The following is a 26,594-nucleotide window of genomic DNA, read 5'->3' as shown; positions in this document are numbered from 1 at the left end:
TATATATATATATATATATATATATATATATATATATATATATATATATATATACATACATACATACATACATATATACACACACATACATACATACATACATACATACATACATACATACATACATACATACATACATATATATACATTCATTTATATATATACTGATACTATACTTTGTATCGTTACAGTGGATATTTGTATCAATCCGCCTACACCCTGTTTACATTCAAAAACTCGAGCTTAGCGATTAGCATGGCTTACTGTATCCTCCTACGATGTGGAGTTTAGCATGTTTAGCTATTCCTTGTCGTCTGGTGATAAGTGTACTTGTATTTGCTGCCATGGAGGTTAGGTGACAAGAAGCTGCACTGTGGAGGGATGTTAGCCGCTAGCCCGTTAGCGACGGATCGTCATTGCGTTGAGACAAAAAAATAGTTATTCTTACATTTTCACACTTTGCACTATTTTGTTACACATTATCCAGCATTTCTTATGTATCCCTTATTTTTGCACCTTAATTTTAAGAGGTTATTGTTAAGTGTTAAATGTGATTTTAGAATTGAATTTTTTGATAGGTCAAAAAAAAATCAATTATCGATATTGACCGATATCTGTAAAACACTTATCGTGATACAGTCTTCAGCACATATCGCCCAGCCCTAGTAGGAATAAGTCCATTATGCTGTATGCACTTTTCCCAGTTTCTTTGAACGCAGCATTAACTTCATCACCTGGCTCCAGTCTCAAGTTAATGAAGCAACTTCGGCATAACATAAATTCCTTTCCATATTTACAAGAGAATAACAGACCAAATGTTACACAGATGTAACTTCCTGGCACTAACCCTGCAAAAAAATAGTAATTCTTAATTTTCACACTTTGCACTCTATTTAGCATTTCTTACATATTCCTTATTTTTGCACCTTAATTTTTAGAGGTTATTGTTAAGTGTTAAATGTGATTTTAGAATTGAGTGTTTTCCATGGTTCTGTTGACATTTCCTTTCTGCCTTGACAGCTGAGCGGATTATAACCAGAGGAAGATTACATTTGAAATAAAATGTTTACATTTGATTGATTGATTGAAACATTTATTAGTAGATTGCACAGTTCAGTACATATTCCGTACAATTGACCACTAAACGGTAACACCCGAATAAGTTTTTCCACGTTAATCAATTCATGGTATTCATTCAATACATTGTTCTCCTGCTCCTGATTTTTGATAGGTCATAAAAAAAATCAATTATCGATTTTGACCGATATAAAACACTTATCGTGATACAGTTTTCAGCACATATCGCCCAGCCCTAGTAGGAATACATCCATTATGCTGTGTGCAGTGTTCCCAGTTTCTTTGAACGCAGCATTAACTTCATCACCTGGCTCGAGTTAATGAAGCAGCTTCTGCATAACATGAATTCCTTCCCATATTTACATGAGAATAACAGACCAAATGTTACACGGATGGCACTAAACCTGCAATAAAAGTGTTATTCTTACATTTTCACACTTAGCACTATTTTTTTACACTTTATCCAGCATTTCTTACATATTCCTTATTTTCGCACCTTAATTTTAAGAGGTTATTGTTAAGTGTTAAATGTAAATTTTTTGATAGGTCAAAAAAAAAAAAAATTATCGATATTGATTAATATCTGTAAAACACTTATCGTGATACAGTTTTCAGCACATATCGTCCAGCCCTAGTAGGAATAAATCCATTATGCTGTGTGCACTGTTCCCAGTTTCTTTGAACGCAGCATTAACTTCATCACCTGGCTCGAGTTAATGAGGCAACTTCTGCATAACTTGGATTGATTGAAACTTTTATTAGTAGATTGCACAGTTCAGTACATATTCCGTACAATTGACCACTAAATGGTAACACCCGAATACGTTTCTCAAATTGTTTAAGTCGGGGTCCACGTAAATCAATTCATGGTAATGAATGAATTCCTTTCCATATTTACATGAGAATAACAGACCCAATGTTACACAGATGGCACTAAACCTGCAAAAAAAATGTTATTCTAACATTTTCACACTATGCACTATTTTTTTTTACACTTTATCCAGCATTTCTTACGTATTCCTTATTTTTGCACCTCAATTTTAAGAGGTTATTGTTAAGTGTTAAATGTGATTTTAGAATTGAGTTTACATTGAGTGTTTTCCACGGTTCTGTTGACATTTCCCTTCCTTTCTGCCTTGATATCTGAGTGGATTATAATCAGAGGAAGATTACATTTGAAATAAAATGTTTACATTTAATACATTGTTCTCCTGCTCCTGATTTTTGATAGGTCATAAAAAAATCAATTATCGTTATTGACCGATTACACTTTATCCAGCATTTCTTACCTTTTCCTTATTTTTGCACCTTAATTTTAAGAGGTTATTAAGTTTTAAATGAGATTCTAGAATTGAGTTTTGTGATAGGTCATAAAAAAAAACAATTATCGATATTGACCGATACACTGTTAAAACACTTATCGTGATACAGTTTTCAGCCTTATCACCCAGTCCTTTATGCTGTGTGCACTTTTCCTAGTTTCTTTGAACGCAGCATTAACTTCATCACCTGGCTCGAGTCTCGAGTTAATTTGTACATTTTCACACTTTGCACTAATTTGTTACACTTTATCAAGCATTTCTTACGAATTCCTCATTATAGCACCTTCATTTTAAGAGGTTATTGTTAAGTGTTAAATGTGATTTTAGAATTGACTTTTTTGATTGGTCATAAAAAATCAATTATCGATATTGACCGATATACACTTATCGTGATACAGTTTTCAGCCATATCACCCAGTCCTTTATGCTGTGTGCACTTTTCCCAGTTTCTTTGAACGCAGCATTAACTTCATCACCTGGCTCGGGTTAATGAAGCAACTTCTGCATAACATGAATTCCTTTCCATATTTACAAGAGAATAACAGACCAAATGTTACACAGATGTAACTTCCTGGCAATAAACCTGCAAAAAAATTGTTATTCTTCATTGTCACACTTTGCACTCCATTAAGCATTTCTTACATATTCCTTATTTTTGCACCTTAATTTTAAGAGGTTATTGTTAAGTGTTAAATGTGATTTTAGAATTGAGTGTTTTCCACGGTTCTGTTGGCATTTCCTTTCTGCCTTGACAGCTGAGCGGATTATAATCAGAGGAAGATTACATTTGAAATAAAATGTTTACATTTAATACATTGTTCTCCTGCTCCTGATTTTTGATAGGTCATAAAAAAAATCTATTATCGATTTTGACCGATATAAAACACTTATCGTGATACAGTTTTCAGCACATATCGCCCAGCCCTAGTAGGAATACATCCATTATGCTGTGTGCACTGTTCCCAGTTTCTTTGAACGCAGCATTAACTTCATCACCTGGCTCGAGTTAATGAAGCAACTTCTGCATAACATGAATTCCTTTCCATATTTACATGAGAAAACAGACCAAATGTTACACAGATGGCACTAAACCTGCAAAAAAATTGTTATTCTTACATTTTCCCACTTTGCACTATTTTGTTACACTTTATCCAGCATTTCTTACGTATTCCTTATTTTTGCACCTTAATTTTAAGAGGTTATTGTTAAGTGTTAAATGTGAATTTTTTGAAGGTCAAAAAAGAAAAAAAAATATCGATATTGACTAAAATCTGTAAAACACTTATCGTGATACAGTTTTCAGCACATATCGCCCAGCCCTAGTAGGAATAAATCCATTATGCCGTGTGCACTGTTCCCAGTTTCTTTGAACGCAGCATTAACTTCATCACCTGGCTCGAGTTAATGAAGCAACTTCTGCATAACATGAATTCCTTCCCATATTTACATGAGAATAACAGACCAAATGTTACAGAGATGTAACTTCCTGGCACTAAACCTGCAAAAAAATAGTTATTCTTACATTTTCACACTTTTTATTCCACTATATCCAGCATTTCTTACCTTTTCCTTATTTTTGCACCTTAATTTTAAGAGGTTATTGTTAAGTGTTAAATGTGATTTTCGAATTGAATTTTTTGATAGGTCATTAAAAAAAAATTTTTTATCGATATTGACCAATATCTGTAAAACACTTATCGTGATACAGATTTTAGCACATATCGCCCAGCCGTAATATGCATTTTTCCCAGTTACTTTGAACGCAGCATTAACGTCATCACCTTGCTCGAGTCACGAGTTAATGAAGCAACTTCTGCATAACATGAATTCCTTTCCATATTTACATGAGAATAACAGACCAAATCAAATGTTACAGAGATGTAACTTCCTGGCACTAAACAAAAAATAGTTACATTTTCACACTTTGCACTATTTTGTTACTCTTTATCAATAATTTATTACGTATTCCTTATTTTTGCACCTTCATTTTAAGAGGTTATTGTTAAGTGTATAATGTGATTTTAGAATTGAATTTTTTGATAGGTCATAAAAAAAAGAAAATATCGATATTGACCAATGTCTGTAAAACACTTATCGTGATACAGTTTTTAGCACATATCGCCCAGCCCTAATATGCATTTTTCCCAGTTACTTTGAACGCAGCATTAACTTCATCACCTTGCTCGAGTTAATGAAGCAACTTCTGCATAACATGAATTCCTTTCCATATTTACATGAGAATAACAGACCAAATGTTACACAGATGTAACTTCCTGGCAATAAACCTGCAAAAAAATTGTTATTCTTCATTTTCACACTTTGCACTCCATTAAGCATTTCTTACATATTCCTTATTTTTGCACTTTAATTTTAAGAGGTTATTGTTAAGTGTTAAATGTGATTTTAGAATTGAGTGTTTTCCACGGTTCTGTTGGCATTTCCTTTCTGCCTTGGCAGTTGAGCGGATTATAATCAGAGGAAGATTACATTTGAAATAAAATGTTTACATTTAATACATTGTTCTCCTGCTCCTGATTTTTGATAGGTCATAAAAAAAAAATCAATTATCGATTTTGACCGATATAAAACACTTATCGTGATACAGTTTTCAGCACATATCGCCCAGCCCTAGTAGGAATACATCCATTATGCTGTGTGCACTGTTCCCAGTTTCTTTGAACGCAGCATTAACTTCATCACCTGGCTCGAGTTAATGAAGCAAATTCTGCATGACATGAATTCCTTCCCATATTTACATGAGAATAACAGACCAAATGTTACACAGATGGCACTAAACCTGTTATTCTTACATTTTCACACTTTGCACTATTTTGTTACACTTTATCCAGCATTTCTTACATATTCCTTATTTTTGCACCTTAATTTTAAGAGGTTATTAAGTGTTAAATGTGAATTTTTTGATAGGTCAAAAAAAAAAAAGTATCGATATTGACTAATATCTGTAAAACACTTATCGTGATACAGTTTTCAGCACATATCGCCCAGCCCTAGTAGGAATAAATCCATTATGCTGTGTGCACTGTTCCCAGTTTCTTTGAACGCAGCATTAACTTCATCACCTGGCTCGAGTTAATGAAGCAACTTTGTCATGTTCGTTGTGTCCTTTCCATATTTACATGAGAATAACAGACCAAATGTTACAGAGATGTAACTTCCTGGCACTAAACCCTGCAAAAAAATAGTTATTCCTACATTTTCACACTTTGCACTATTTTATTCCACTATATCCAGCATTTCTTACCTTTTCCTTAATTTTGCACCTTCATTTCAAGAGGTTATTGTTAAGTGTATAATGTGATTTTCGAATTGAATTTTTTGATAGGTCATTAAAAAATTTTTTTTTATCGATATTGACCAATATCTGTAAAACACTTATCGTGATACAGATTTTAGCACATATAGCCCAGCCCTAATATGCATTTTTCCCAGTTACTTTGAACGCAGCATTAACTTCATCACCTTGCTCGAGTCTCGAGTTAATGAAGCAACTTCTGCATAACATGAATTCCTTTCCATATTTACATGAGAATAACAGACCAAATGTTACACAGATGTAACTTCCTGGCACTAAACAAAAAATAGTTACATTTTCACACTTTGCACTATTTTGTTACACTTTATCAATAATTTCTTACGTATTCCTTATTTTTGCACCTTCATTTTAAGAGGTTATTGTTAAGTGTTAAATGTGATTTTAGAATTGATTTTTTTGATAGGTCATACAAAAAAAATTATCGATATTGACCAATATCTGTAAAACACTTATCGTGATACAGTTTTTAGCACCTATCGCCCAGCCCTAATATGCACTTTTCCCAGTTACTTTGAACGCAGCATTAACTTCATCACCTGGCTCGAGTTAATGAAGCAACTTTGTCATGTTCGTTGTGTCCTTTCCATATTTACATGAGAATAACAGACCAAATGTTACAGAGATGTAACTTCCTGGCACTAAACCTGCAAAAAAATTGTTATTCTTACATTTTCACACTTTGCACTATTTTATTCCACTATATCCAGCATTTCTTACCTTTTCCTTATTTTTGCACCTTCATTTTAAGAGGTTATTGTTAAGTGTTAAATGTGATTTTAGAAATTAATTTTTTGATAGGTCATAAAAAAAAAAATATATCGATATTGACCAAAAACACTTATCGTGATACAGTTTTTAGCACATATCGCCCAGCCCTAATATGCATTTTTCCCAGTTACTTTGAACGCAGCATTAACTTCATCACCTTGCTCGAGTCTCGAGTTAATGAAGCAACTTCTGCATAACATGAATTCCTTTCCATATTTATATGAGAATAACAGACCAAATGTTACAGAGATGTAACTTCCTGGCACTAAACCTGCAAAAAAATAGTTATTCTTACATTTTCACACGTTGCACTATTTTATTCCACTATATCCAGCATTTCTTACCTTTTCCTTATTTTGTTACCTTAATTTTAAGAGGTTATTGTTAAGTGTTAAATGTGATTTTAGAATTGAATTTTTTGATAGGTCATAAAAAAAAAAAAAATATCGATATTGACCAATATCTGTAAAACACTTATCGTGATACAGTTTTTAGCACATATCGCCCAGCCCTAACAAGCACTTTTCCCAGTTACTTTGAACGCAGCATTAACTTCATCACCTTGCTCGAGTTAATGAAGCAACTTCTGCATAACATGAATTCCTTTCCATATTTACATGAGAATAACAGACCAAATGTTACACGGATGTAACTTCCTGGCACTAAACAAAAAATAGTTACATTTTCACATATTTGCACTATTTTGTTACACTTTATCAATAATTTCTTACGTATTCCTTATTTTTGCACCTTCATTTTAAGAGGTTATTGTTAAGTGTTAAATGTGATTTTAGAATTGAATTTTTTGATAGGTCATAAAAAAAAAAAATTATCGATAGTGACCAATATCTGTAAAACACTTATCGTGATACAGTTTTTAGCACATATCGCCCAGCCCTAATATGCATTTTTCCCAGTTACTTTGAACGCAGCATTAACTTCATCACCTTGCTCGAGTCTCGAGTTAATGAAGCAACTTCTGCATAACATGAATTCCTTTCCATATTTACATGAGAATAACAGACCAAATGTTACACAGATGTAACTTCCTGGCACTAAACAAAAAATAGTTACATTTTCACACTATTTTGTTACACTTTATCAATAATTTCTTACATATTCCTTATTTTTGCACCTTCATTTTAAGAGGTTATTGTTAAGTGTACAATGTGATTTTAGAATTGTTTTTTTTGATAGGTCATACAAAAAAAATTATCGATAGTGACCAATATCTGTAAAACACTTATCGTGATACAGTTTTCAGCACATATCGCCCAGCCCTAATATGCACTTTTCCCAGTTACTTTGAACGCAGCATTAACTTGATCACCTGGCTCGAGTTAATGAAGCAACTTTGTCATGTTCGTTGTGTCCTTTCCATATTTACATGAGAATAACAGACCAAATGTTACAGAGATGTAACTTCCTGGCACTAAACCTGCAAAAAAATTGTTATTCTTACATTTTCACACTTTGCACTATTTTATTCCACTATATCCAGCATTTCTTACCTTTTCCTTATTTTTGCACCTTAATTTTAAGAGGTTATTGTTAAGTGTTAAATGTGATTTTAGAATTGAATTTTTTGATAGGTCATAAAAAAAATAAAAAAAAATCGATATTGACCAATATCTGTAAAACACTTATCGTGATACAGTTTTTAGCACATATCGCCCAGCCCTAATATGCATTTTTCCCAGTTACTTTGAACGCAGCATTAACTTCATCACCTTGCTCGAGTCTCGAGTTAATGAAGCAACTTCTGCATAACATGAATTCCTTTCCATATTTACATGAGAATAACAGACCAAATGTTACACAGATGTAACTTCCTGGCACTAAACAAAAAATAGTTACATTTTCACACTTTGCACTATTTTGTTACACTTTATCAATAATATCTTACATATTCCTTATTTTTGCACCTTCATTTTAAGAGGTTATTGTTAAGTGTATAATGTGATTTTAGAATTGAATTTTTTGATAGGTCATAAAAATAAAAATAAATCGATATTGACCAAAAACACTTATCGTGATACAGTTTTTAGCACATATCGCCCAGCCCTAATATGCACTTTTCCCAGTTTCTTTGAACGCAGCATTAACTTCATCACCTTGCTCGAGTTAATGAAGCAACTTCTGCATAACATGAATTCCTTTCCATATTTACATGAGAATAACACACCAAATCAAATGTTACACAGATGTAACTTCCTGGCACTAAACAAAAAATAGTTACATTTTCACACTTTGCACTATTTTGTTACACTTTATCAATAATTTCTTACGTATTCCTTATTTTTGCAGCTTCATTTTAAGAGGTTATTGTTAAGTGTATAATGTGATTTTAGAATTGAATTTTTTGATAGGCCATTAAAAAAATAAAATATCGATATTGACCAATGTCTGTAAAACACTTATCGTGATACAGTTTTTAGCACATATCGCCCAGCCCTAATATGCATTTTTCCCAGTTACTTTGAACGCAGCATTAACTTCATCACCTTGCTCGAGTTAATGAAGCAACTTCTGCATAACATGAATTCCTTTCCATATTTACATGAGAATAACAGACCAAATGTTACACAGATGTAACTTCCTGGCACTAAACAAAAAATAGTTACATTTTCACACTTTGCACTATTTTGTTACACTTTATCAATAATTTCTTACGTATTCCTTATTTTTGCACCTTCATTTTAAGAGGTTATTGTTAAGTGTATAATGTGATTTTCGAATAGAATTTTTTGATAGGTCATAAAAAAAAAAAATTATCGATATTGACCAATATCTGTAAAACACTTATCGTGATACAGTTTTTAGCACATATCGCCCAGCCCTAATAAGCACTTTTCCCAGTTACTTTGAACGCAGCATTAACTTCATCACCTTGCGAGAGTCTCGAGTTAATGAAGCAACTTCTGCATAACATGAATTCCTTTCCATATTTACATGAGAATAACAGACCAAATGTTACACAGATGTAACTTCCTGGCACTAAACAAAAAATAGTTACATTTTCACACTTTGCACTATTTTGTTACACTTCATCAATAATTTCTTACGTATTCCTTATTTTTGCACCTTCATTTTAAGAGGTTATTGTTAAGTGTTGAATGTGATTTTAGAATTTAATTTTCTGATAGGTCATAAAAAAAATAAAATATCGATATTGACCAAAAACACTTATCGTGATACAGTTTTTAGCACATATCGCCCAGCCCTAAAATGCATTTTTCCCAGTTACTTTGAACGCAGCATTAACTTCATCACCTTGCTCGAGTTAATGAAGCAACTTCTGCATAACATGAATTCCTTTCCATATTTACATGAGAATAACAGACCAAATGTTACACGGATGTAACTTCCTGGCATTAAACAAAAAATAGTTACATTTTCACACTTTGCACAATTTTGTTACACTTTATCAATAATTTCTTACGTATTCCATATTTTTGCACCTTCATTTTAAGAGGTTATTGTTAAGTGTTAAATGTGATTTTAGAATTGATTTTTTTGATAGGTCATAAAAAAAAAAAAAATTAGCGATATTGACCAATAGCTGTAAAACACTTATCGTGATACAGATTTTAGCACATATCGCCCAGCCCTAATATGCATTTTTCCCAGTTACTTTGAACGCAGCATTAACTTCATCACCTTGCTCGAGTCACGAGTTAATGAAGCAACTTCTGCATAACATGAATTCCTTTCCATATTTACATGAGAATAACAGACCAAATGTTACACAGATGTAACTTCCTGGCACTAAACAAAAAATAGTTACATTTTCACACTTTGCACTATTTTGTTACACGTTATCAAATATTTCTTACGTATTCCTTATTTTTGCACCTTCATTTTAAGAGGTTATTGTTAAGTGTACAATGTGATTTTAGAATTGAATTTTTTGATAGGCCATAAAAAAAATAAAATATCGATATTGACCAATGTCTGTAAAACACTTATCGTGATACAGTTTTTAGCACATATCGCCCAGCCCTAATATGCATTTTTCCCAGTTACTTTGAACGCAGCATTAACTTCATCACCTTGCTCGAGTTAATGAAGCAACTTCTGCATAACATGAATTCCTTTCCATATTTACATGAGAATAACAGACCAAATCAAATGTTACACAGATGTAACTTCCTGGCACTAAACAAAAAATAGTTACATTTTCACACTTTGCACTATTTTGTTACACTTTATCAATAATTTCTTACGTATTCCTTATTTTTGCACCTTCATTTTAAGAGGTTATTGTTAAGTGTTAATTGTGATTTTAGAATTGAATTTTTTATAGGTCATAAAAAAATAATAATTATCGATATTGACCAATGTCTGTAAAACACTTATCGTAATACAGTTTTCAGCACATATCGCCCAGCCCCAATATGCACTTTTCCCAGTTACTTTGAACGCAGCATTAACTTCATCACCTGGCTCGAGTTAATGAAGCAACTTTGTCATGTTCGTTGTGTCCTTTCCATATTTACATGAGAATAACAGACCAAATGTTACACAGATGTAACTTCCTGGCACTGAACCTGCAAAAAAATAGTTATTCTTACATTTTCACACTTTGCACTATTTTATTCCACTATATCCAGCATTTCTTACCTTTTCCTTATTTTTGCACCTTCATTTTAAGAGGTTATTGTTAAGTGTTAAATGTGATTTTCGAATTGAATTTTTTGATAGGTCATAAAATTTTTAAAAAAAAATCGATATTGACCAATATCTGTAAAACACTTATCGTGATACCGTTTTTAGCACATATCGCCCAGCCCTAATATGCATTTTTCCCAGTTACGTTGAACGCAGCATTAACTTCATCACCTGGCTCGAGTCTCGAGTTAGTGAAGCAACTTCTGCATAACATGAATTCCTTTCCATATTTACATGAGAATAACAGACCAAATGTTACACAGATGTAACTTCCTGGCACTAAACAAAAAATAGTTACATTTTCACACTTTGCACTATTTTGTTACACTTTATCAATAATTTGTTACGTATTCCTTATTTTTGCACCTTCATTTTAAGAGGTTATTGTTAAGTGTATAATGTGATTTTAGAATTGAATTTTTTGATAGGTCATAAAAAAAAAAAGTTATCGATTTTGACCAAAAACACTTATCGTGATACAGTTTTTAGCACACATCGCCCAGCCCTAATATGCATTTTTCCCAGTTACTTTGAACGCAGCATTAACGTCATCACCTTGCTCGAGTCTCGAGTTAATGAAGCAACTTCTGCATAACATGAATTCCTTTCCATATTTACATGAGAATAATTGTAACTTCCTGGCACTAAACAAAAAATAGTTACATTTTCACACTTTGCACTATTTTATTCCACTATATCCAGCATTTCTTACCTTTTCCTTATTTTTGCACCTTCATTTTAAGAGGTTATTGTTAAGTGTTAAATGTGATTTTCGAATTGAATTTTTTGATAGGTCATTAAAAAATAATAGTTATCAATATTGACCAATATCTGTAAAACACTTATCGTGATACAGTTTTTAGCACATATCGCCCAGCCCTAATATGCATTTTTCCCAGTTACTTTGAACGCAGCATTAACTTCATCACCTTGCTAGAGTCTCGAGTTAATGAAGCAACTTCTGCATAACATGAATTCCTTTCCATATTTACATGAGAATAACAGACCAAATGTTACACAGATGTAACTTCCTGGCACTAAACAAAAAATAGTTACATTTTCACACTTTGCACAATTTTGTTACACTTTATCAATAATTTCTTACGCATTCCATATTTTTGCACCTTAATTTTAAGAGGTTATTGTTAAGTGTATAATGTGATTTTAGAATTGAATTTTTTGATAGGTCATAAAAAAAAAAAATTATCGATATTGACCAATATCTGTAAAACACTTATCGTGATACAGTTTTCAGCACATATCGCCCAGCCCCAATATGCACTTTTCCCAGTGTCTTTGAATGCAGCATTAACTTCATCACCTTGCTCGAGTCTCGAGTTAATGAAGCAACTTCTGCATAACATAAATTCCTTTCCATATTTACATGAGAATAACAGACCAAATGTTACACAGATGTAACTTCCTGGCACTAAACCTGCAAAAAAATAGTTATTCTTACATTTTCACACTTTGCACTATTTTATTCCACTATATCCAGCATTTCTTACCTTTTCCTTATTTTTGCACCTTAATTTTAAGAGGTTATTGTTAAGTGTTAAATGTGATTTTAGAATTGAATTTTTTGATAGGTCATAAAAAAAAAAAATTATCGATATTGACCAATGTCTGTAAAACACTTATCGTGATACAGGTTTTAGCACATATCGCCCAGCCCTAATATGCACTTTTCCCAGTTACGTTGAACGCAGCATTAACTTCATCACCTTGCTCGAGTCTCGAGTTAATGAAGCAACTTCTGCATAACATGAATTCCTTTCCATATTTACATGAGAATAACAGACCAAATGTTACACAGATGTAACTTCCTGGCACTAAACAAAAAATAGTTACATTTTCACACTTTGCACTATTTTGTTACACTTCATCAATAATTTGTTACGTATTCCTTATTTTTGCACCTTCATTTTAAGAGGTTATTGTTAAGTGTATAATGTGATTTTAGAATTGAATTTTTTGATAGGTCATAAAAAAATATATATATCGATATTGACCAAAAACACTTATCGTGATACAGTTTTTAGCACACATCGCCCAGCCCTAAAATGCATTTTTCCCAGTTACTTTGAACGCAGCATTAACGTCATCACCTTGCTCGAGTTAATGAAGCAACTTCTGCATAACATGAATTCCTTTCCATATTTACATGAGAATAACAGACCAAATGTTACACAGATGTAACTTCCTGGCACTAAACAAAAAATAGTTACATTTTCACACTTTGCACAATTTTGTTACACTTTATCAATAATTTCTTACGTATTCCTTATTTTTGCACCTTCATTTTAAGAGGTTATTGTTAAGTGTATAATGTGATTTTAGAATTGAATTTTTTGATAGGTCATAAAAAAAATATATACATCGATATTGACCAATATCTGTAAAACACTTATCGTGATACAGTTTTCAGCACATATCGCCCAGCCCCAATATGCACTTTTCCCAGTTTCTTTGAACGCAGCATTAACTTCATCACCTGGCTCGAGTCTCGAGTTAATGAAGCAACTTCTGCATAACATGAATTCCTTCCCATATTTACATGAGAATAACAGACCAAATGTTACACAGATGTAACTTCCTGGCATTAAACAAAAAATAGTTACATTTTCACACTTTGCACTATTTTGTTACACTTTATCAATAATTTCTTACGTATTCCTTATTGTTGCACCTTCATTTTAAGAGGTTATTGTTAAGTGTATAATGTGATTTAAGAATTTAATTTTTTGATAGGTCATTAAAAAAAAATATATATCGATATTGACCAATATCTGTAAAACACTTATCGTGATACAGTTCTTAGCACATATCGCCCAGCCCTAATATGCACTTTTTCCAGTTACGTTGAACGCAGCATTAACTTCATCACCTTGCTCGAGTTAATGAAGCAACTTTGTCATGTTTGTTGTGTCCTTTCCATATTTACATGAGAATAACAGACCAAATGTTACACGGATGTAACTTCCTGGCACTAAACAAAAAATAGTTACATTTTCACACTTTGCACTATTTTGTTACACTTTATCAATAATTTCTTACGTATTCCTTATTTTTGCACCTTCATTTTAAGAGGTTATTGTTAAGTGTATAATGTGATTTTAGAATTGAATTTTTTGATAGGTCATAAAAAAAAAAAATTATCGATATTGACCAATGTCTGTAAAACACTTATCGTGATACAGTTTTCAGCACATATCGCCCAGCCCCAATATGCACTTTTCCCAGTTACTTTGAACGCAGCATTAACTTCATCACCTGGCTCGAGTTAATGAAGCAACTTCTGCATAACATGAATTCCTTTCCATATTTACATGAGAATAACAGACCAAATTAAATGTTACACGGATGTAACTTCCTGGCACTAAACAAAAAATAGTTACATTTTCACACTTCGCACTATTTTGTTACACTTTATCAATAATTTCTTACGTATTCCTTATTTTTGCACCTTAATTTTAAGAGGTTATTGTTAAGTGTATAATGTGATTTTAGAATTGATTTTTTTGATAGGTCATAAAAAAAAAAAAATCAATATTGACCAATATCTGTAAAACACTTATCGTGATACATTTTTCAGCACACATCGCCCAGCCCTAATATGCAATTTTCCCAGTTTCTTTGAACACAGCATTAACTTCATCACCTGGCTCGAGTCTCGAGTTAATGAAGCAACTTCTGCATAACATGAATTCCTTTCCATATTTACATGAGAATAACAGACCAAATGTTACACAGATGTAACTTCCTGGCACTAAACAAAAAATAGTTACATTTTCACACTTTGCACTATTTTGTTACACTTTATCAATAATTTCTTACGTATTCCTTATTTTTGCACCTTCATTTTAGGTCAATGTTAAGTGTTAAATGTGATTTTAGAATTGAATTTTTTGATAGGTTATAAGAAAAAATAATTATCGATTTTGACCAATATCTGTAAAACACTTATCGTGATACAGTTTTCAGCACATGTCGCCCAGCCCTAATATCCAATTTTCCCAGCTTCTTTGAACGCAGCATTAACTTCATCACCTGGCTCTCGTCTCGAGTTAATGAAGCAACTTCCGCGAATGTTTTTATGAATTAATCATGAATACAATAAATGAAATAAAAAGTTATTTTGCCCACCTGTACCAGTCCAGTCCTCTGTCGTAGTTCCTGTCGAAGAAATGCGGCTCCGTCCCGAGGGCGCGCACGTCCGGGTGGATCCTGATGAACTCCAGCACCGCCCTGGTCCCTCCTTTCTTCACCCCCACAATCATGGCGCCGGGCAGCTTTTTACTCCCCAGTTTCGGCGCCGAACTCAAGTTTTTCCCCTTGACGTCGCCCCAGTGTGCGGGCGGGAGACGGAGAGGAGGAGGGCCGGGCTGGGCTGCCTCCAGCCAGGCGCACTGGCGCTGGTCCGACTGGGCGAGAAGTTTCTTCCCGCCGGTGAGCCTGCTCGGCGGGCAGCGGCTCCCCACGTAGGGCCGCCCCGTCATGACGGCGGTGCGGCCGAAAATGATGGTGTAGCACAAGTAGGTGCAGGACAAGGACACAGTCAGCATGAAGGCGGAGGAGAGGAACCGCTGTGCCATGTCTCCATGGGCTCAAGGTGCTGCATGGCGCGCCATCGGACCCGTCCTCCTCCTCCTCCTCCTCCTCCTCATTACTTCCACATCCGGACGCCTCGGCGTGGGAAAGAATGAGAGGCGAGATTTACTTGAAAGTGAATACAAAACAAGTCATGTTTCCTATGGAGACGTGAGAAAAGTGGTCCTAAGAGTCCGTGGAGAAGACCTGCCTTCCTCGCTGTGGACCTGCGAGGTGCGAGGTAGGGAATAATTAACACGCCCTCTGACGTCATCAGGGAGCTCCTAATTGGCTGGATGCTCAAACCCAAGCTTTCACATTTGAACTTTTTGTGTGTACTGTCTACTAGTGCGGTGTTTTTCAACCTTTTTTGAGCCAAGGCACATTTTTTGCGTTGAAAAAATCCAGAGGCACACCGCCAGCAGAAATCATTGAAAAACAAAACTCAGTCGACAGTAAAAAGTTGTTGTTGCAATTGTTGGATGTGACTTTAAACCAGGGGTGTCAAACGTATGGCCCGTGGGCCGGATCAGGCCCCCGAACAGGTTCTATCTGGCCCGCGGAGTGAGTTTGCAAAATGTTTGAATAAAAGAAACTGCTGTTCTAAATGTGTCCACTAGATGTCGCAATAGACATTCTTTGTATCTTTGTAGATGATGCTACATATGTAAAAAACTAAAATAAAATAACCACATGATGTTAGTGCACCAGTCGAGGAAAATGAGCAAACTACATAAATAACTTCCTGTAATTTGATTTTGATATTATTTCGAGACGAGATGTAACGAACGCATGAATAATGATCTCAGCATCGCTTGTGGACAAAATGGAACGAATTTTAGCGATATTACGGAGATGAAAGAAGGCCGTTTTAGTAACACTCTTAATGTGTGACTCAAACGAGAGAGTTGGGTCGAAGATAATACCCAGATTCTTTACCGAGTCTCCTTGTTTAATTGTTTGGTTGTCAAATGTTAAGGTGGTATTATTAAATAGATGTTGGTGTTGAGCAGGACCGATAATCAGCATTTCCGTTTTCTTAGCGTTGAGTTGCAAAAAGTTAGCGGATATCCATTGTTTAATTTTATTAAGACACGCCTCCAGCTGACTACAATCCGGCCAGCTTTAGGGGCATGTAGAGTTGGGTGTCATCCGCATAAAACGTATTATTTTCGGGCCTCCCTATGTCTAGCATTAAAAGATTACAGATGGTACAAAATGCGGCTGCTAGACTTTTGACAAAAACAAGAAAGTTTGATCATATTACGCCTATACTGGCTCACTTGCACTGGCTTCCTGTGCACCTAAGATGCGACTTTAAGGTTTTACTACTTACGTATAAAATACTACACGGTCAAGCTCCTGCCTATCTTGACGATTGTATTGTACCATATGTCCCGGCAAGAAATCTGCGTTCAAAGAACTCCGGCTTATTAGTGATTCCCAGAGCCCAAAAAAAGTCTGCGGGCTATAGAGCGTTTTCTATTCGGGCTCCAATACTATGGAATGCCCTCCCGGTAAAAGTTAGAGATGCTACCTCAGTAGAAGCATTTAAGTCTCATCTTAAAACTCATTTGTATACTCTAGCCTTTAAATAGACTCCCTTTTTAGACCAGTTGATCTGCCGTTTCTTTTCTTTTCTTTTCTACTCTGCTCCGGGGTGGACCGCTAGCCTGTCCATCAGATGGGGACATCTCTACGCTGCTGACCCGTCTCCACTCGGGATGGTTCCCGCTGGCCCCACCATGGACTGGACTTTCGCTGATGTGTTGGACTTTCACAATATTATATCAGACCCACTCGACACCGAGGATGTCGTTGTGGCTTGTACAGCCCTTTGAGACACTAGTGATTTAGGGCTATATAAATAAACATTGATTGATTGATTGATAGATTGAAAATCAACACCAATGAGTTGACTGATGAACATTATCACATAATTTATTCAGAAAGTATAAATAACGACAACTTAAGATAGAATACTGTTAACCACAACATGTAAGTGTAAAAAACCCAACAACATTATGATTTGTACATTTTCAGAATGTGCTTGTTCTATTTTCAAACAAAGACAACAATCTGAAGTTGTCTTTATTTTTATGTTATCGTGCCGTGATTTTACCAGTCCGGCCCACTTGGGAGTAGATTTTTCTCCATGTGGCCCCCGATCTAAAATGAGTTTGACACCCCTGCTTTAAACCATAACCAAGCATGTATGACTATAGCTCTTGTCTCAAAGTAGGTGTACTGTCACCACCTGTCACATCACGCCCTGACTTATTTGGAGTTTTTTTTGCTGTTTTCCTGTGTGTAGTGTTTTAGTTCTTGTCTTGCGCTCCTATTTTGGTGGCTTTTTCTCTTTTTTAAAAATATTTTCCTGTAGCAGTTTCATGTCTTCCTTTAAGTGACATTTCCCGCATCTACTTTGTTTTAGCAATCAAGAATATTTCAGTTGTTTGTATCCGTCTTTGTGGGGACATTGTTGATTGCCATGTCATGTTCGGATGTACATTGTGGACGCCGTCTTTGCTCCACAGTAAGTCTTTGCTGTCGTCCAGCGTTCTGTTTTTGTTTACTTTGTAGCCGGTTCACTTTTAGTTTCGATCTGTATAGCCCTAAGCTTCAATGCCTTTTCTTAGGGGCACTCACCTTTTTTTTTTTTTGGTTAAAGCATTAGACACCTTTTTACCTGCACGCTGCCTTCAGCTGTTTCCGACATCTACAAAGCAATTAGCTACCGGCTGCCACCTACTGATATGGAAGAGTATTACACGGTTACTCTGCCGAGCTCTAGACAGCACCGACACTCAACAACAACACATCATTTGCAGATTATAATTACTGGTTTGCAAAAATATTTTTAACCCAAATAGGTGAAATTACATAATCTCCCACGGCACACCAGACTGTATCTCACGGCACACTTGTGTGCCGCGGCACAGTGGTTGAAAAACACTGTACTAGTGTTTTAAATGGAAGTAGAATTGTCTCACATCAACTTATATATTAATAAATAAAAAAATACAAATGTGATATACAAACAAATAAATAATTTGTATAAATAAACGCGTATTTGTAAATATACAAACCCTGTTTCCATATGAGTTGGGAAATTGTGTTAGATGTAAATATAAACGGAATACAATGATTTGCAAATCATTTTCAACCATACTTGCCAACCCTCCCGTTTTTAGCGGGAGAATCCCGGTATTCAGCGCCTCTCCCGACAACCTCCCGGCAGAGATTTTCTCCCGACAAACTCCCGGTATTCAGCCGGAGCTGGAGGCCACGCCCCCTCCAGCTCAATGCGGACCTGAGTGGGGACAGCCGTTCTTACGTCCGCTTTCCCACAATTTAAACAGCTTGCCCGCCCAATGACGTCATAACATCTACGGCTTTTAGAGAGTAGAGTGCACAACAAGGAGAGAGAGTTCTTGGTTTCTTATGTGGGTTTATTGTTAGGCAGTTTCATTAACGTCCTCCCAGCGCGGTAACAACACACAACAACAGCAGTCACGTTTAGTCTACCGTAAAGCAGTTCGTCTGCAGTAAACAGCAATGTTGTGACACTCTTAAACAGGACAATACTGCCATCCACTGGATAGCTTGCAGAACACTGAAATTCAAGTATTTTATTTATATGTATAATAAAAATAAAAAATAAATTAAAAAAAATAATAATAATATATATATATATATATATATATATATATATATATATATATATATATATATATATATATATATATATATATATATATATATATGTATATATGTATATATATATAGCTAGAATTCACTGAAAGTCAAGTATTTCATACATATATATATATATATATTATTTATATATATGAAATACTTGATTTGGTGAATTCTAGCTGTAAATATACTCTCTTCTTAACCACGCCCTTAGCCACGCCCCCCACCCCAAAACAACCCCCCCCCCCCCCCCCCCCAACCCATATTCAGTTGAATATGATACAAAGACAACATAAGGATATCCCCACATGGGCTCAGGAACACTTCAGAAACCCACTGTCAGTAACTACAGTTGGTCGCTACATCTGTAAGTGCAAGTTAAAACTCTCCCATGCAAGGCGAAAACCGTTCATCAACAACACCCAGAAACGCCGTCGGCTTCACTGGGCCTGAGCTCATCTAAGATGGACTGATACAAAGTGGAAAAGTGTTCTGTGGTCTGACGAGTCCACATTTCAAATTGTTTTTGGAAACTGTGGAAGTTGTGTCTCCCGGACCAAAGAGGAAAAGAACCATCCGGATTGTTATAGGTGCAAAGTTGAAAAGCCAGCATCAGTGAGGTATGGGGGTGTATTAGTTCCCAAGACATGGTTAACTTACACATCTGTGAAGGCACCAATAAGGCTGAAAGGTACATACAGGTTTTGGAGCAACATATGTTGCCATCCAAGCAACGTTACCATGGACGCCCCTGCTTATTTCAGCAAGACAATGCCAAGCCACGGGTTACATCAACGTGGCTTTATAGTAAAAGAGTGCGGGTACTAGACTGGCCTGCCTGTAGTCCAGACCTGTCTCCCATTGAAAATGTGTGGCGCATTATGAAGCCTAAAATACCACAACGGAGACCCCCGGACTGTTGAACAACTTAAGCTGTACATCAAGCAAGAATGGGAAAGAATTCCACCTGAGAAGCTTCAAAAATGTGTCTCCTCAGTTCCCAAACGTTTACTGAGTGTTGTTAAAAGGAAAGGCCATGTAACACAGTGGTGAACATGCCCTTTCCCAACTACTTTGGCACGTGTTGCAGCCATGAAATTCTAAGTTAATTATTATTTGCAAAAAAAAAAAAAAGTTTGAACATCAAATATGTTGTCTTTGTAGTGCATTCAATTGAATATGGGTTGAAAAGGATTTGCAAATTATTGTATTCCGTTTATATTTACATCTAACACAATTTCCCAACCCATATGGAAACGGGGTTTGTATTTTTGAGATTTGAAAATAAATACAAATAAAATGTATAAATATAAAAATGTGATCAAATAAATCAAGACTTTGTATGAATAAACATGTATTTGTAAATATATGTTTGCGGATTTTGAATATAAATATGCTTGATTTTGTATTTGTATTTGTATTGAATTTTAATCAATCAATGTTTATTTATATAGCCCTAAATCACAAGTGTCTCAAAGGGCTGCACAAGCCACAACGACATCCTCAGTTTAGAGCCCACAAAAGGGCAAGGAAAAACTCACAACCCAGTGGGATGTCAATGTGAATGACTATGAGAAACCTTGGAGAGGACCGCAGATGTGGGTGACACCACCCCCCCCCACAATTTGCTTTTGTGTCGATGAGACATTCCTACCACAAACCAGATGCACAAAGTTCAGTTAAAGTTAAATACCAATTATAGTTACACACACACTAGGTGTGGTGAAATTTGTCCTCTGCATTTGACCCATCCCCTTGTTCACCCCCTGGGAGGTGAAGGGAGCAGTGGGCAGCAGCAGTGCCACGCCCGGGAATAATTTTTGGTGATTTAACCCCCTATTCCAACCCTTGATGCTGAGTGACAAGCATCAAGGGTCCCATTTTTATAGTCTTTGGTATGACTCGGCCAGGGTTTGAACTCACAACCTACCGATCTCAGGGCGGATACTCTAACCACTAGGCGTCTGAGTAGGCTCACAGGCAAATAAATGTGACCCAGGGGGGGTCGGCGTGGCGCTGTTGGGAGAGTGGCCGTGCCAGCAACCTGAGGGTTCCTGGTTCAATCCCCACCTTCTACCAACTTTGTCATGTTCATTGTGTCCTTGAGCAAGACACGTCATCCTTGCTCCTGATGGGTCATGGTTAGGGCCTTGCATGGCAGCTTCCGCCACCAATGTGTGAATGTGTGTGTGAATGGATGAATGTGGAAATAGTGTCAAAGCGCTATGAGTACCTTGAAGGTAGAAAAGCGCTATACAAGTATAACCCATTTACCTAGTTTGAATGTTTTTGAATGTTTGAACAACCAGCAGAGGGCACTGCAGCCAGAGCGGTCTGGGTCACAGACATGGTCAGACACTGGCGAGCCGATCAGAGGCACACTTGGGAGTGTCATATTACGTCATAACTTTGTTTTAACTGTTTTTGAAACCAAAAAGAAGAAGAACGCTACAGGATATGACACACTGAGACCATGACTTAGAAGATTTAATTCCTCGCTCCTAATTTATACAAATTATTTATTTGTATATCACATTTGTATTTGTATTTGTATATTTAATATATGCATTTGTATTAATATCATATTGATGTATATAAGTTGATGTGAGACAATTCTACTTCAATATTTTTCAACCTTTTTTATACCATAGCACATTTTTTTCTTTGAAAAAATCCTGAGGCACACCACAAGCAGAAAACATTAAAAAATGAAACTCATTAGCCGATATTGACAATAAAAAGTCGTTCTTACAAAGGTTGGATATGAATTTAAACCATAACCAAGCATGCATCAATATAGCTCTTGTCTCAAAGTAGGTGTACTGTCACCACCTGTCACATCACGCCGTGACTTATTTTACACTTTTTTGCTGTTTTCCTGTGTGTAGTGTTTTAGTTCTTGTCTTGCGCTCCTATTTTGGTGGCTTTTCCTCTTTTGTTGGTATTTTCCTGTAGCAGTTTCACGTCTTCCTTGAGCGCTATTCTCCGCACCGGCTTTGTTTTCGCAATCAAGGCTATTTAAGTTGTGCGGACGCTATCCTTCTTTGTGGGGACATTGTTGATTGTCATGTCGTGTTCGGATGTACATTGTGGACGCCGTCTGCTTCACATGTAAGTCTTTGCTGTCGTCCAGCATTCTGTTTTTGTTTACTTTGCAGCCAGTTCAGTTTTAGTTTCATTTTGCATAGCCATCCCTAAGCTTCAATGCCTTTTCTTAGCGGCACTCGCCTTTTGTTTATTTTTGGTTTAAGTGTTTGATACCTTTTTACCTGCACGCTGCCTCCCGCATATTGTGATCACGACAAACCATGTTCCCGACATCTACAAAGCAATTAGCTACCTGCTGCCACCTACTGATATGGAAGAGTGTACCACCTCAGAAATCACTTGGCTGACCATATACCCCCAAAATGACCAACATTAAAATACAGTAGCGTAATAGGCCTAAATATTCATTTAAACACCGCAACATTAGACAACGTTTAAACAGTAACACTGTGTTTGAATATTTAATGAAGTGATTCTTTGGCGTGGATATGTTGATTGGCAACACTAAATTGACCCTAGTCTGTGAATGTGAGTGTGAATGTTGTCTATCTGTGTTGGCACTGTGATGAGGTGGCGACTTGTCCAAGGTGTACCCCGCCTTCTGCCCGAATGCAACTGAGATAGCACCCCCTGCAATCCCGAAAGAGACCAGCGGTAGAAAATAGATGGAGGGATGGATTCTTTGGCGTACCACTAGATCAGGGGTTGGCAACCCGCGGCTCTAGAACCACATGCAGCTCTTTAGCGCCGCTCTAGTGGCTCCCTGGAGCTTTTTCAAAAATGTGTGAAAATGGAAAAAGATGGACAAAAAAATATATGTTTTGTTTTAATAAGGTTTCTGTAGGACAAACATGACACAACCCTTCCTAATTTTTAGAAAACCCACTGTTTATATCAAACATGCTTCAAGGATGGGAGTATTTGGTGAGCGCTGTTATGTCCAGCTAATTTCAGTGGTCCTTGAACTCACCATAGTTTGTTTACATGTACAACTTTCTACCACACTGCCACAGAAAAACATGTTTTATGCCACTCCTTCTTTGTCTCATTTTGTCCACCAAATGTTTTATGCTGTGCGTGAATGCACACAGGTGCACTTTGTTGATGTTATTGACTTGTTGGAGTGCTAATCAGGCACATTTGGTCAGTGCATGACTGCAAGCTAATCAATGCTAACATGCTATTTAGGCTAGCTGTATGTACATATTGCATCATTATGCCTCATTTGTAGGTATATATGAGCTCATTTAATATAATTTACTCCTCTTTGTATATAATTTAGTTCTGCATGTCTCATGACACATTATCTGTATGTAATATTGGCTGCATTTCTCCTAGTTGTTTGTGTGCCATGTTGTTCCGGACCACAGCAAACATTACCTAGCTTGCCAAAGATTGTAATAAATGTATTAGAAGAAGACAGCCTGCCGTTTCTTTAACCTGGACACACACATCTATACTTTTGGCCGTTAAAAACCAGTAATTTCCAGGATGTATCTCACCTTCTGAGTAGCCTCTGATTTTACTAATGTTGTAAAAATGTGTGGAATAAATATGAAATTTCAACATTTCTGTCAACGAAGATTTGCTTTAGCCTGCGACAAATAGTTACTTTGATAGTAGGCTAATATAGCTAATATAGACACTTACATCATGTGTTGCCTTCATTATAACACTTATATAAGACTTTTAAAGTCATTTTGCTAGTAGGCTGTTATAGCTAATATAGACACTTACATCATGTGTTGCCTTCATTATAACACTTATATAAGGCTTTTATTTTTTTGCGGCTCCAGACAAATTATTTTTTCGTATTTTTGGTCCAATATGGCTCTTTCAATATTTTAACACAGATGAAGCCAACGTACAACTACTGCTACACATACCACAGTTTGAGAATCCCTGGTCTATGCAACAAGAGTCTTTTCGGCACATATGCCATAAAATGCTCTACTCAAAGATCTATTAAAAAAAAAGTACCTTGCAAACAAGAAAAAGCTCAACTCAAAGATCCTCCATATAGACAGAATGCCCTGCTGTCTTTTTTAAGCACCTCTTACCAATGACAGCCAAAAATCTCTCTGCATGAGCGTCCAATCGGATGTTTGATTTCCGTGCAGCCACTAGGGAGCATCTTTGGTATCTGGGGACATTTTTGACGGAAACATTATTCCTCTGATGTGAGGAGTGTGTCCTCGTCTCACTCTTCTTACCCTAAACTTGGTCTAAACCTGAAAAGAAACACAAGAGAAGTGTGTGTTGTTGACTTGCAAAACATAATCAATGAAGCAAATCCAATGCAACAAGGTGTTTTTATTATTATTATTATTAATATTATTTAATAATATAATATTATTTAATAATATAATATTATTTATTTATTATTTATTATTATATTATTTATTATTTAATAATGTATATTATTTAATAATATAATATTATTTATTTATTATTATTTATTTATTATTATTATTAATATTATTTATTTCCTGCCTTTCTATGAGCACAATCACTTCATAATAATGTTAATAATCACCAAGCATATCACTCCAAAATCCAGTTTTGATGTGAGGAGTGTGTCCTCGTCTCACTCTTCTTACCCTAAACTTGGTCTAACCTGAAGAGAAACACAAGAGAAGTGTGTGTTGTTGACTTGCAAAACATAATCAATGAAGCAAATCCAATGCAACAAGGTGTTTTTATTATTATTATTATTATTATTAATATTATTTAATTATATAATATTATTTAATAATATAATATTATTTATTTATTATTTATTATTATATTATTATATTATTTATTATTTAATAATATATTATTTAATAATATAATATAATTTATTTATTATTATTTATTTATTTATTATTATTATTAATATTATTTATTTCCTGCCTTTCTATGAGCACAATCACTTCATAATAATGTTAATAATCACCAAGCATATCACTCCAAAATCCAGTTTTGATGTGAGGAGTGTGTCCTCGTCTCACTCTTCTTACCCTAAACTTGGTCTAACCTGAAGAGAAACACAAGAGAAGTGTGTGTTGTTGACTTGCAAAACATAATCAATGAAGCAAATCCAATGCAACAAGGTGTTTTTATTATTATTATTATTAATATTATTTAATTATATAATATTATTTAATAATATAATATTATTTATTTATTATTTATTATTATATTATTGTATGATTTATTATTTAATAATGTATATTATTTAATAATATAATATTATTTATTTATTATTATTTATTTATTTATTATTATTATTAATATTATTTATTTCCTGCCTTTCTATGAGCACAATCACTTCATAATAATGTTAATAATCACCAAGCATATCACTCCAAAATCCAGTTTTGATGTGAGGAGTGTGTCCTCGTCTCACTCTTCTTACCCTAAACTTGGTCTAACCTGAAGAGAAACACAAGAGAAGTGTGTGTTGTTGACTTGCAAAACATAATCAATGAAGCAAATCCAATGCAACAAGGTGTTTTTATTATTATTATTATTAATATTATTTAATTATATAATATTATTTAATAATATAATATTATTTATTTATTATTTATTATTATATTATTGTATGATTTATTATTTAATAATGTATATTATTTAATAATATAATATTATTTATTTATTATTATTTATTTATTTATTATTATTATTAATATTATTTATTTCCTGCCTTTCTATGAGCACAATCACTTCATAATAATGTTAATAATCACCAAGCATATCACTCCAAAATCCAGTTTTGATGTGAGGAGTGTGTCCTCGTCTCACTCTTCTTACCCTAAACTTGGTCTAACCTGAAGAGAAACACAAGAGAAGTGTGTGTTGTTGACTTGCAAAACATAATCAATGAAGCAAATCCAATGCAACAGGGTGTTTTTATTATTATTATTATTAATATTATTTAATTATATAATATTATTTAATAATATAATATTATTTATTTATTATTTATTATTATATTATTTATTATTTAAAAATATATATTATTTAATAATATAATATTATTTATTTATTATTATTTATTTATTTATTATTATTATTAATATTATTTATTTCCTGCCTTT

At 34.7% G+C, this 26,594-nt stretch overlaps 1 protein-coding gene across 1 annotated transcript in view; it reads right to left on the bottom strand.

The window, feature by feature from the left end:
- Positions 1–15,974, bottom strand: part of LOC133651824 (heparan sulfate glucosamine 3-O-sulfotransferase 2-like) — a 51,551-nt gene extending 35,577 nt beyond the window's left edge. The window contains exon 1 of the mRNA XM_062049977.1: positions 15,319–15,974. Coding sequence (XP_061905961.1) covers positions 15,319–15,767 — 449 coding nt within the window. The 5' untranslated portion in view covers positions 15,768–15,974. The remainder of the gene's footprint in view (positions 1–15,318) is intronic.
- Positions 15,975–26,594: the final 10,620 nt, after the last annotated feature.

The sequence above is a fragment of the Entelurus aequoreus genome, linkage group LG06 (assembly GCF_033978785.1).
Source record: "Entelurus aequoreus isolate RoL-2023_Sb linkage group LG06, RoL_Eaeq_v1.1, whole genome shotgun sequence".
Classification (NCBI taxonomy): domain Eukaryota; kingdom Metazoa; phylum Chordata; class Actinopteri; order Syngnathiformes; family Syngnathidae; genus Entelurus; species Entelurus aequoreus.
This window is presented reverse-complemented; position numbering and strand designations above follow the sequence as displayed.